Raw genomic sequence first — 12,072 nt, 5'->3', positions numbered from 1 at the left:
TCCATTTCAACTCCACTCTAATTCAAACATAAAAAATAGTAAAATTAAACTGCTTTCACTAAAAAATCTTGCACTTTAATGAGCTAGAAACTCATACCACTTTAATGAAGTTTTTCATTTCTAACAAGTATAACAAGCTTATTACTCACTCACTCTTTACTCTATATTAATTAAAAATACCTATATGAATGAGCATGCACACTTGTTATCAAAATAGATTTATATCAAAAATATAAATCGAAATAGAAAGCAGAAAATAATTTGAATTTGACACCAAATCTCTAAGGAATTTATTTGAATTTTTTATTTGAGTCTCAATAAATAAGCTCTGCTAGCTTTACGCAGACAAGGATTTAATCTGAAAAGTCGAATAATGAAAGCTTACTAGCTAATAATTAATTAATTAATAGTACAAAATAATTTTGAAAAATACTAATTATGAGTTCTTTCGTTGGTTCATTCAGCCAATACAATAACTAGAAAAAGCGAAGAAAATTGAGAGAAGAAAATCTACATTTAATTATCTGGTTAATTAATCAATATTAATAATGTAAATTTCGTAATAGTTTTTGAAAAAATTAATAAAATCAGCAAACTAACTAGCAAATTTCATTCAAATTAGCCTCAAGGAAGATAGATGATGGAACATTAAATAATACTCACTATTTCTCTTCCAAATCTTAAATTTGCAAAATTTATGATTAATAAAATTTATCACTAAGGCACTCATTCTTTTCTTTTTCATTAAGATTTCTTAGCAAACTTTCATAGTGAACTACCATAATCTCCTTTCTAATAATAATATTTTCTAATAAAGACGAACATAGAAAATGCATTTTAACAGTCCTAACCATGAAAAATCTGCATTAATAAATAATTGATCTAATTCTGCATTATTATTACTAAGATTTCTAATATTTAAAAATAGTACTGATATAAACCATACTAGTAAACAAATAGCAAAAGAATTTAAACCTTATTAAATAAGTTAGCGATATCTGATTAAAAGCAGACAAATTTAAGCCTAAATAAATAGATTTCTTGTAAATATTAAAATATGGTTGAAATATAAGAATGCTCTCGTCAGCAAAGCCAGAGGTGGAGTAATTTTGATAAATACTAAAAAATAAAACTAGTCATATATATCTAACAATATTTTACTTTATAATAAATAAATAAATTAATAAATAAATATATACTTAAGTTATTAATTGAATACTATTTTAAACATAAAAATAAATAAACTAGTAATTCAATCAAGAATAAATGGATTATACCATGAATAATCAACGATTTATTATTTAATTGTCATAATATTAAAGAAATAAATAAATAAAAATTATATAAACGTACTTTAAATCACTCTAAATTTTCTATCTATATTATATCGATTTAATAATACTTTATCTATATTAAACATCATCTAATCTATCTATTTAATTCATTCCAATTATTATTGAAATTTCTCTATATTTAAATTTTTATTCATTCAATATTTCACATAATCCATTTGTTTAATCACTGATTTATTCATTAAATTTTAGTACTTTTAATACAATACACATAAATAAATATTTTCATTAGATTTAAGGATTTATTTCTAAATTTTTTTTTTTGCTAATGAATATTATCAGTTCTGATTTGTTTTTGATATTCCCTTCCTATTATTAATTAAATTCGTCTATTTGATTAATCATTTAATTAGTATTTTTCTCCTTTAAATTTAAATATAAAAAAGTGAAAATAAGGTAAGGATGTCATTCAACATAATTATATGATAACTAATTAATTTTATTTTAGTTAAAAGTAAAACAAACAAGTATTATTTAAAACTAGAATTTTACTAAAAATTTTATGGTTTTTACACCTTCATTTCTCTTTTTCTTTCATTTCACTCAATAATAACTAAAAAATTTTAAGTTAATTTTATTAATTTTGCTTTGATAGATATATGCTACTAATCTTAACTCTGAATTCAAAAGTCTATCCAAAATTTATTAAAAATGATTAAATATTCAGGTTTAAAATAATGTATAATTTATTTCTAAAAAATATATTTTGATAAAAACGTTTTTAAATATTTAATAAATTAAATTACTGTAGAAAAGTTAAGAAAAAAGAAAGAATAGGTAATTCTAAATTCTTATAAAAATAAATTAATTATTTGGTTTCTCTTATAAATTTATTAATATTTTTCATTGTGTATTTGCTGTTTTAAGTAATTATAAATGGAATACTTAACTAATAATAATTAAACTTAAAAACATCACAAAAATTTCACTTTTATTTTATATTAAGAAATTAATTAATTGCACTTTTAATTCATTTGTCATTAAGTAATTAATTATTTGTTTAAAGAATGAATGAGAAAGATTGATGGACATTTTATATATTTCTAATGAATTCAATTGATATCAGCAATTTCTAATTAGTAGAACTGAAATCAGAAGCTATTAAGAATTAGTATTTAAAATGGACAATAAGTGCTATCTATCTATTCTGTTTTTGAAAATAGAAATCTCAGAGAATAACAAAAATTAAGTAAGTTAGTTAGCAAAGTTTTTAAATAAAAGTAGAAGTTTTTTGTTTAAGGTTTTGATTAAAATACAAGCTAGCAAATCACTTTTGTTCTTTCTTATATAAATAAAAAATGTACCATTATTTTATTTCGTGAAATTTGAAGCAAACGTCATCAGATTTATCGTATTATCTGATTAATCGATATAAAAGAAATAAATATATAAGGGTTTTTATATTTTTAAATTAATTACAGATTATGTATCTGCCTTTCTATGTTTCTATGCTTAAATTTGTCTTTTTTATAACCTTCAATACAACACATTTACTCATATGTTCAAAAATTTTAATAGTGTTTTTATTTTTACAAAAAATATGTTTGATATATTTTGAATTCATTTATTGATTGATTGGAGCTTTAAAGAAATCAGATTTTGTTGATTCACTAGCTAGCTGCTTCAGATTCAAATTATTGAAGTGGTCAGAATTGAATTAAAATAAATTTGATATCAACATAGAAAAATTATATCAAACCAACCAACCAAACAAACAACTTTTTGCATTAATCAAAAGTTCTCCTATTAGAAATAATAATAATACAAAAAGTCACTTAATTATTAAATTTTGAAAAATAGTTGAGTTATCTGAACTATTATTTGATTTATTGATAGATAGATAAATTGATTGATTCAAAGATAGATGCGCTTGCTGGTCTGATTATAAATCTCTATTTATAAAATCAAACACACTCCAAGCCATCTGTTTAAATTAATTAACAAATTTTAAAAAATAATATTTATTTATTTAATACCATTATTTTTGAATTTAGAACAGCATTTCTAATTCCCTATAAAGAATAGCAAATCGTGATATATTCAACTAAGATTTGTATCCTCAACACACAAATTACTGACTTAATTTAAAAATTGATTTTTAAATACATAAAAGCACCTCTTTTTATTTGATAAGATCACTAAAATAATTAATCAATAAATAAATAAATCAATCAATCAATCAAAACAATTTAATTTAATAAGAAATAAATAAGTTTGAATTTTTTACGAAAAATTAATATTTTTCTATTTTATTATAAATGCTCATTAAAATTTACAAAACACCAAATAATTATATATTTTTTTCAATTTTTAATTGATTGATTTGTCAGAAATTATTTAAATGTTCACTATTAATACTCATTTCACTACTATTAATTTACTTATTAATTGTTACTGACGCAACCTGAAATTTCAAATTTTGATAAACATATTAATCATTATCATCATCAGCATCAGCGTCTTTCTGTCTGTTTGTGTGTCTGTTTAATTTTCTGATAATTAATATAATACCTATTCTTAAAATTTAAATATTCTATTTTCAAATTTTTATTAATAAAAAATAATAGATCTAGCCACTTATTTTCTATTCAAATTTAAAATCTGATCTTAAAAAAAATAATGAAATAAATATATTTTCTTACTTACTTACTAACCTATTTATTTACTTTATTATTTTTTAAAATTATCAGGTGATTTAATTCTAACAAATTATTTTTCAAATTTCAATTTGAATTTATTGCAAAAATATAAATTTGATATGATCTACATAAACAATATATATTAATCACATTTTAGCTACTTTACTTGTTTTTCTTATTTATTTATTTATTTACATATTAAAGATGTTGAAACAAATTATATTAGTTTTCCTATAAATTATGTTAAAATATATTTTATACATACTCATGGCAAATACTTAAAAATAATTATTAATAAATAAATAATAATATTAATATATTATTAATGCATTTCTCCATTATAAATTTCATATCATCATCATTTTTAGGAATATTCTTAAATTTATAAAACTTCTTTACAAATTTGCTAAAATTAAATAATAAAAAAATGAAATATTTAAAGTGATATTAATCATTAAAAAAAAATTAATTTTAACAAATTATATACAATCCTTTTTTATAAATTATTCTAATAGGATATATCAGTCAAATCAGAGGAGTTTATATTCCTTTACTTAATTTCAGCTAGCTCATTTAAATACTAGAATATTATTTTCAATTAGTAAGAAACAAAGATAGGATCCTACTAAACAATACTATGTTTGGAATTTATGAACTATTTTCTATCAAAGGGACTGGTTATCCTAAACTGGCACTTACAAAAATAAAATATTTTTAAGACCTTTAGAATAATCCTTTAAATATTTTTAAAGTAACTTAACTTGATCTCCAATAGATGATTTCAATAACATTAAGCAAAGAACTAGCTGGAGCTTAACAAGATTTTTATGATCACTACGAAAAGTTAAGATATGATTAGATTATGAATGTCTACCAGAAGATTGTAGCTTTTCACACCTTTGACGCCACAGAAATATCCCCCTTATCATTTTACCCAAAAAAATAAGAAAATTTTACAGCAAAACTAGAAATAGTATACTAAAATCCCATTTTAGTTATTTTAACTTATCAATAATATTTATGGTAAAGATCTTTGTCCAAATTTTCTAAAAAATTTTTAAATATTTAAAAGTCATATTTTAAGTTTTTCACTAAAAAATTTTTAACCATAAGCTGGGTGAATAAGATAATTGACTAAAAAGATTTAAATAAATAAATAAATTCCCTCTCTTTTTATATAAAACTATACATTTTTAAATAAAATTTAAAAAAAATAATTAAAAACAATACAAAAAAATAAATATTTTATATTGAGAAAAACAAAATTCTTAACATTATTATTTTTTATTTTTTGAGTTTTTATGAAAATTAATTAAAAGTAAAAAAAAAGCTTTGATTATTTAAATTTAATTTAAATGATAAATTATAATCTTATTAAATAATTTTGCTTGTAATTTATTAAATATTTTGTATCAATCAATATTTTAAATTAGTAAAGTGCTATAATAATAACTCTATATTTATTAAGTTTAAGCTATTAAAGTGCATAATTAAGTTTTTATGGTTTAGTGTACGAAAATTGAATTTGTAGAATTAGTTTGAAGTTTATTTTAACTAACTCACTAAATAAGTAAATAAATAAGAAAGGATGTATTCATTTTGAAAGATTACTTATCTTATCTGCTAATTAAAAACAAAATAAATTTTAATCAAATAAGTAAATATTAATAAATAAAAACAATTGGTTATTTATGATCTCTATTAATTATACATAATGATAATTGTTCTAGTTTAATATATTTATACTTTTTCTTATTTCTAATGCTTTTAATTAAAATTTGTTTTAAAAAAATTTATTAAATTTTAATGTGACAATTGCATTTTTATTTTATCTTTCTTTTGAAAAAATAAATAAATGATATTGATATTAATCAATATATTGAATAAATTTATTTTATTTTTCAATGTTTAAAAATTTTATTAAGAGTTAAATTTTTGATAGATGAGCTTTCTTATTTTATTTGAATAAAACAATCTAAAATATAAAAATTTATTAGAAAGACAGAATAAAGAAAATGTGTTACGGAACACTATTTAATATTGTAAAGTAATTTGTAAGTAGGTAAGTGCTAAATTTATTTAATCAATTTTTATTTATTAGTATCTAAACTTTGTACTATAATTCAGCTTAAATCTTTCAAATGCTAAATTCTAATTAAATTTATAAAAATTTAATTTTATGATTAAATCTTCCAATTCTACTTGAACAAAACAATTATGACTACTAAAATTTTTTTTATTTTCAAAGAATAGTAATTTGATAATAAAGAATAGATGTTTAAAAACTTTCTGATGAAAATTCTCTTCAATAAATTTTTTATTTGAGTAATTAATATAGCATAGAAAATTTTTTATTAAATATTTAAACAAAATTAAGATCTTTCTTTATATTGCTTGCTTACTTTTATATTAAACAAAATAAAATAAGAAATAATCAGAATACTTTTTGTTTATTTTTATATCATCTCAATGTTTCTAATCATATGTGACATTTTTATTAACAATTTAAAATCTGCCGAATTTACTTTAATAATAAATATAAAAAAATAATAATAAAATATTAAACTAATTTCCTAAAAAATGAGAAAATTAATTTTCTTAGCTGCTATATTTTGCTTTGTTATGGCACAGAAAGTAGAAGACTGCCCACCTTTTGGAACAGAATTAAATTGCTCAGGTGAATTTTCTCCTGTATGTGGTGTTAGAGGCTTCTCTAATAATAAGTAAATCAGAGAGACTTATTATAACTAATGCATTGCTTGTAAAATTGGGCATGTAGAATACACTGTTGAAGGAAAATGTGAAGAATTTCCTGAAGATGGCCATTTCTGTTCTCCTACAGAATCTAAATAAGAAATTTGCAGATATTTAGACTCTCCTAGATGTGGATATTTTAATAAGGATGTCAGCTGTACTTCACCTCCTTGTGTAAAAGATGGGAGAAACGTTTGTATGACATGCTCAATTAAAAATATGCTCTATACTACAAAGGGTAAATGCAAACAATGAAAAAAAAAATAAAAAGTGCTAAATTTTATATATAGAATTTATATGGTAATATCTATTTGTTTCTATGCCTATTTTTAGTCAAGATTCTTTAATAATTAATTCTTTTAGTTTTTTATTTTATTTAGAATTTAGTCTCCAGTTTCATAATATAAAATTAATCTTTAAAAATAAAAATTCTTTGATTTTATTCTGAAATAAATATATCTATTTAAATGAAACGTATCTCAATTTATGAAATAGATATCCTATGAAAACCTAAACCTAAAGGTTTTAAATAAGCATCTCTTAAACTTTAAAGAACTTTAAATGCTAAGTACTCTGAATTAATAATAAATTCTTCTTTATCCAATTCTTTATATTTGCTTCTTGTTTAATATTTATGTAAAATAAAAATATTTTTTTCATTTGAAACGTGAAGTTTTTTTATAAATTATATTTATTGCTCTTTTTTCTTTTTAAACTGATTGCTAATGAGATAATTTTATCAAAAAGCTAAAAAAAATATTTCCTAACTTATAAAAAGCAAAAAATTAAGTATTTTTATTTAGTAAATTTGAAAAAGTATTAATAATAAATATGTTTAAATAACATAAATACATGAACATAAAACATTAGATTAAAATAAAGATAAATATTTAAAATAAATTGAATAATTATCTAATTTAAATAAACAATTTGAATCCCTATTAATAAAATCAGTAATCAATCCTCAATAACTTTTTATTAAATTTTTTAGCCTTTCTTAACATATCATATTCACAGTCAAGTTCATTTAAGCTATTTAAAAAAATATTTATTATTATTTAAGTATATTTATGAATATTAAGAATATTATTTAGTAAATTATTTTGAGGTAATATTTATTTACTCTGTAACATGAATATGAAGAGTTATAAGATTAATACAGCCAGAGATATTTTAAATTGCGCTCATTGCTCCTTTATTTGTGAGTTTGCAATCACTATACATACAATAATATTATAATATTGAATTTTAAATTGAGTAAAATTAATTAGTTAATAGACTTAAAAATAATAAAATAATGAATGAATATTTAAATCAAAAATGAACTAAAGAAATATTGATTACTCAAATAATAAAGTTAGGTTTTAGAGAGAAATAATATTTCCTATACAACCACACAAGTTAGAAACTCCTTCATCTCCAATTTTATTTTATCTTTTAAATAATAGTAATACTTTATAAAATATTCTTTGAAACAGTTTATTTTAGATTTATAAAATTTCTTAATTAAATATCATTCAATTTTATTTCTCTTATTTGTATTTTCTAAGTTTTTATTTATTTAAACCATAAACTTTTTAAATTTATCTTTAGGTTTTTTATGGCTTAACAAGTTTTTCATTTTTTAAATATTTAAAAATGTAGGTGATTATCATTTCTTTTTTCAATAATAATGTAGTGCTAATAATAATTAATCATTATTTTTACTCAAAATAATGTTGAATTATATCTTTTATTTAGGTTTTTAATATAGTTGTTTAATTAATTAGTGTTATTTTACCCAAGCTTCAGTTATAGATCTAAAAGATTTTTGCAGTTCTTTAAAGATATTTTTGCAAGACAGATCCTAAGGCTCCTAAACTTTTTTCTCCGAGATTGTTAAAGCTATTTATTACATAAATAAATGTAAAATATTATCAAATATACATATAGAAAAAATATGAAAACAAAAAAAATAAATAAGTTTTTAATCTAATTCAAATTTTTTTAAATATTTAACATAATTATATAAATATAAAAAGATCTCAAAAAATAAATATTCCTTAATATGAATTACCTAAGATTTAATAGTAATGTTTAAATGCTTGTACATTTAGCTAATGATTAACTTAATTCAGAAAATCCTTTCTCGGAAATGTTGTTCGATCTTTTATTAATAAACATTATTTAATAAATTATATTTAAAGCTATTAAATATAGTTTCGTTTTATAGGTTTTAAACTAATTTAATATCATAATTAAATTTGAATATATATTAAAATAATTTAGACTTTAAACTTCATAAAAATCTAAATGAAGTCAGTCTGTCTTTTTTTTACAGTGTGTTTGTTTGTTTGTCAATTATATTTAAAGTATAAAAATTAATTTAATTTTTTGATTACCCTAGTTCAAAATTCAAAGTTTTTAAACTTTAGTTGTTTGCTAAACCTAATCCTAAGCTCTAAATGCCCACGTCACCAAGTTAACAAGAACTTTATTTAATATAAAAATCAATAAATAGAAAAGTAAATTACCAAATGAATTTTTTTCCAAATAAAATTTAAGAAAGTTATTTTTTATTTTAATTAATTTTTTATTTTTAGAAATAATTCTAATATTGTAAATTTGTTTTATTTCAAAGATTTTTTTTATTTATAAATTTAGTTAAAAAATAAATAAATAAATAAATATATTACTTGATTATTAGAGTCAAGTCAGAAATATTGTTGCAATTACCTAATGAATTACCCAATTAAGATGCAAACTTTTAATTAATCTAAAGTGAACTTTTTTAAAATTTAAATGAGTGAAATAATTATTTAATTATTTAGTTACTTGCAAAATATAATTCCCTCCCCTCTTCAAAAATGCTAATGGAAAACATACTTACTAAATTACCAACAAATTTAAGGGCTGGTTGGAGAAATGTGAAAAATTCTGATTTATAAACATTATTTAAATAATCCAACATATTTATAATATTTTTATGATTTGAATATAATTTCTGAAATTGTTATAAAGTTATTCTATTCTCATTTAGTTTTATTTTAATTATTATAATTAAAACCTTATATGATATGTGGAAAGAAGGTTAATATTTTGCAAGCTAAAATTTAAATATTTTATTAACTAAATTTAAAGCAAAATATTTGATTTTATTATTTTTTTCAAATTATGTCTAAAAAATTTTTTACCCAAGAGAGATTGTCAATTTTTTCAAACTTTGAATACTTGAAAAAGCAGAACAGAAATCAAATATCCCTTTTTCATCAATTTAGCATAATCTTTTATATTATGTTAAATATATTATAGGCATTTAAGATTATTAATATAAACTTTAAAAATTTAAAAATAAACTCTTTAATTAATTAAAAATAAAATACGCTAAATCGAGGTTTAAAATTTGAAGATTTGATATTTAAGCAATTTGATTTCCTGATTCAGATAATCCATTTGAAGTAAGTTTATTTTATCTTTTATTTTATTGTAAAAGAAAAAAAAATAGCATCAATAATAACTGTATGACTTATTTACCCTAACGAGATAGCTAACTATCTCAAAGTTTAGCTGTTTTTTAGACTAGAAAATAAACCAGAGAGTCCTTTAGTATCAATTTAACAATTTCTTAATTAAAAACAAAATTTATTTGCATTCATAAACTCAGAGAAATAATAAATTAATAAAAATATGAAAACTTTAACACTATTTAATATAAAACTAAAAATATACGTTAATCCGAGATCTAAGAATTGAAGATTCTTTATTTTAGAAATATCAGAACCAAGCTTTGATAATGCTGATGCACTCATTCTGTTAGAGCTTTAAAATTTTTTTAAGTAAAGTTAAAACAAAATTAATATTTTTAAAAAGAAAAATCTACTCTAAATATAGAGTTAACTAATTTAAACTTTCGAAGTTTTCAAATGCTTCACTTATTCCAGTTTTACCTTAAGCAGCGATCTTATTGTCACTTTATAAAAATTACAATTATATATTTATAGTAAATATAAAAGTTTGTAAGGTTAGTTTGCTTTAGAAAATTTTCCTTAGAAAAAAATCTAAATCAAACAAGTAAAAATATGTGAGCTATTTTACTAGAGGTTTAATTTCAAAACTTAGAGATTTTTACATGTAGATAACGAAGAAATTATATCTTTTGCCCCACTCAAAGCTATTTTATTTTAACTTTTGATAGTAAATTTAAAAAAACATTAACTTTTTCCTTCCCAGAAAGCTATGATAAATAAAAGAATTAAAGATTTGGAATAGTAACTAGTAGTTATGCTTATCTTTATATTGCTGATGATACTACTGAAAAATCATATACACCAGTAGCAGCAATCTAACTGAAGGAATTTAATATTAAAAATATTTTGATAAATGAATGGTTTTATAATTTTAATTCCGAAAATTTATAAAAACATAAATAAGAATTTAATAAGTATAATATAAAAAATTATTTATCTACTTACCTTAGAGTTAGATCTAATCTTTTGATATTATCTAAATTTTCTAAAGCAGAACCTATGTCTGTAGCAAATTTTGCACTAAGATCACAAAATCTTTAATTTATCAAATTTATTTTCAAGTAACATTTTAAAGTGTATTAATTTTCAAAATAAATAAGTATATTACCCAAAATTTAAACTTATATCAGAACTAACCTTCAAATAAGGCTATTTAGATTTTAATAAAAAAAAAGCATTATTAATATATGAAAATGAGAAAATAAATATTCACATCATTTATTTTATCTACAAACTTTCTATAATTCATCATACTTTTTATTTTATTTTATTTTCTTTTTTTATTGATATTTTTAAGTAAAAGATAATTATTATTTTTTTCATTTAATGTTAACAGCATTTTTAAGACTAGAATTTGAGATCAAATTATTAATTTAAATATCAATATTTTTATTAAATACAAATTACTGTATTCCCTTTTTCCAGGTCCTCATATTTCGTATAATCCGACTATGGGTTTTAGGTTTGTCAATAACTATTGAATGAAAATTTCTAAAAAATTTTTTTGCAGTTTGTTCTGAAAGGACATTTGATATTATATAATATTTGAATTAAATACATTAATTATATAAATAAAAAAATAAATTATTTAAAAAGAAAAAACTTTTTATGAATACATAATTATATGAACACATGTATTTTTCTTAATTTAAGGATTTTATTGTTTATATTTTTTGGAATTGTTTTTATAAATATTTTTTATTATTTTGAAAGATAATCCAGGAATAAAAATATCATAATATCCAGTTCATCATATTTTAATTCCTGGATTAGCAATATTAGAAAAGATTATTTTTGAAAATTAAAAATTCAGTTTTGAAC

The 12,072-nt window shown here is 19.6% G+C and overlaps 6 protein-coding genes across 6 annotated transcripts; 2 read left to right on the top strand and 4 right to left on the bottom strand. All coding sequences in view use genetic code 6, as the record gives it.

Moving 5' to 3' along the window:
- Positions 1 to 613: 613 nt before the first annotated feature.
- Positions 614 to 1,231, bottom strand: TTHERM_00433739 (transmembrane protein, putative; the record flags this gene model as incomplete). The annotated part of the gene is made up of 1 exon (XM_001471181.2): positions 614 to 1,231. One exon carries the CDS (start codon positions 1,229 to 1,231, stop codon positions 614 to 616), a length of 618 nt encoding a protein of 205 aa, XP_001471231.1.
- Positions 1,232 to 3,764: 2,533 nt separating this feature from the next.
- Positions 3,765 to 4,121, bottom strand: TTHERM_00433740 (hypothetical protein; the record flags this gene model as incomplete). The annotated part of the gene is made up of 2 exons (XM_001011399.2): positions 3,765 to 3,868; positions 3,995 to 4,121. 2 exons carry the CDS (start codon positions 4,119 to 4,121, stop codon positions 3,765 to 3,767), a joined length of 231 nt encoding a protein of 76 aa, XP_001011399.2.
- Positions 4,122 to 4,195: 74 nt separating this feature from the next.
- TTHERM_000433739 (transmembrane protein, putative) lies at positions 4,196 to 4,645 on the top strand (the record flags this gene model as incomplete). The annotated part of the gene is made up of 1 exon (XM_012799436.1): positions 4,196 to 4,645. The coding sequence occupies one exon, from the start codon at positions 4,196 to 4,198 to the stop codon at positions 4,643 to 4,645; it is 450 nt and encodes a 149-aa protein (XP_012654890.1).
- Positions 4,646 to 4,656: 11 nt separating this feature from the next.
- Positions 4,657 to 5,067, bottom strand: TTHERM_000433738 (transmembrane protein, putative; the record flags this gene model as incomplete). The annotated part of the gene is made up of 1 exon (XM_012799435.1): positions 4,657 to 5,067. One exon carries the CDS (start codon positions 5,065 to 5,067, stop codon positions 4,657 to 4,659), a length of 411 nt encoding a protein of 136 aa, XP_012654889.1.
- Positions 5,068 to 6,571: 1,504 nt separating this feature from the next.
- On the top strand, positions 6,572 to 7,000 carry TTHERM_00433760 (kazal-type proteinase inhibitor 1; the record flags this gene model as incomplete). Its single annotated transcript, XM_001011401.1, has 1 exon — positions 6,572 to 7,000. One exon carries the CDS (start codon positions 6,572 to 6,574, stop codon positions 6,998 to 7,000), a length of 429 nt encoding a protein of 142 aa, XP_001011401.1.
- A 695-nt stretch (positions 7,001 to 7,695) lies between these two features.
- Positions 7,696 to 11,590, bottom strand: TTHERM_00433770 (kinase domain protein; the record flags this gene model as incomplete). The annotated part of the gene is made up of 12 exons (XM_001011402.3): positions 7,696 to 7,777; positions 7,869 to 7,961; positions 8,090 to 8,179; positions 9,919 to 10,008; positions 10,108 to 10,197; positions 10,259 to 10,348; positions 10,454 to 10,543; positions 10,605 to 10,694; positions 10,820 to 10,909; positions 11,197 to 11,286; positions 11,360 to 11,400; positions 11,465 to 11,590. The coding sequence occupies 12 exons, from the start codon at positions 11,588 to 11,590 to the stop codon at positions 7,696 to 7,698; spliced, it is 1,062 nt and encodes a 353-aa protein (XP_001011402.3).
- Between the last annotated feature and the right edge of the window lie 482 nt (positions 11,591 to 12,072).

The sequence above is a fragment of the Tetrahymena thermophila genome, assembly GCF_000189635.1.
Source record: "Tetrahymena thermophila SB210 genomic scaffold scf_8254470, whole genome shotgun sequence".
Classification (NCBI taxonomy): Eukaryota; Ciliophora; class Oligohymenophorea; order Hymenostomatida; family Tetrahymenidae; genus Tetrahymena; species Tetrahymena thermophila.
The sequence above is the reverse complement of the archived record's forward strand: the minus strand, read 5'-3'. Positions and strand labels throughout refer to the sequence as shown.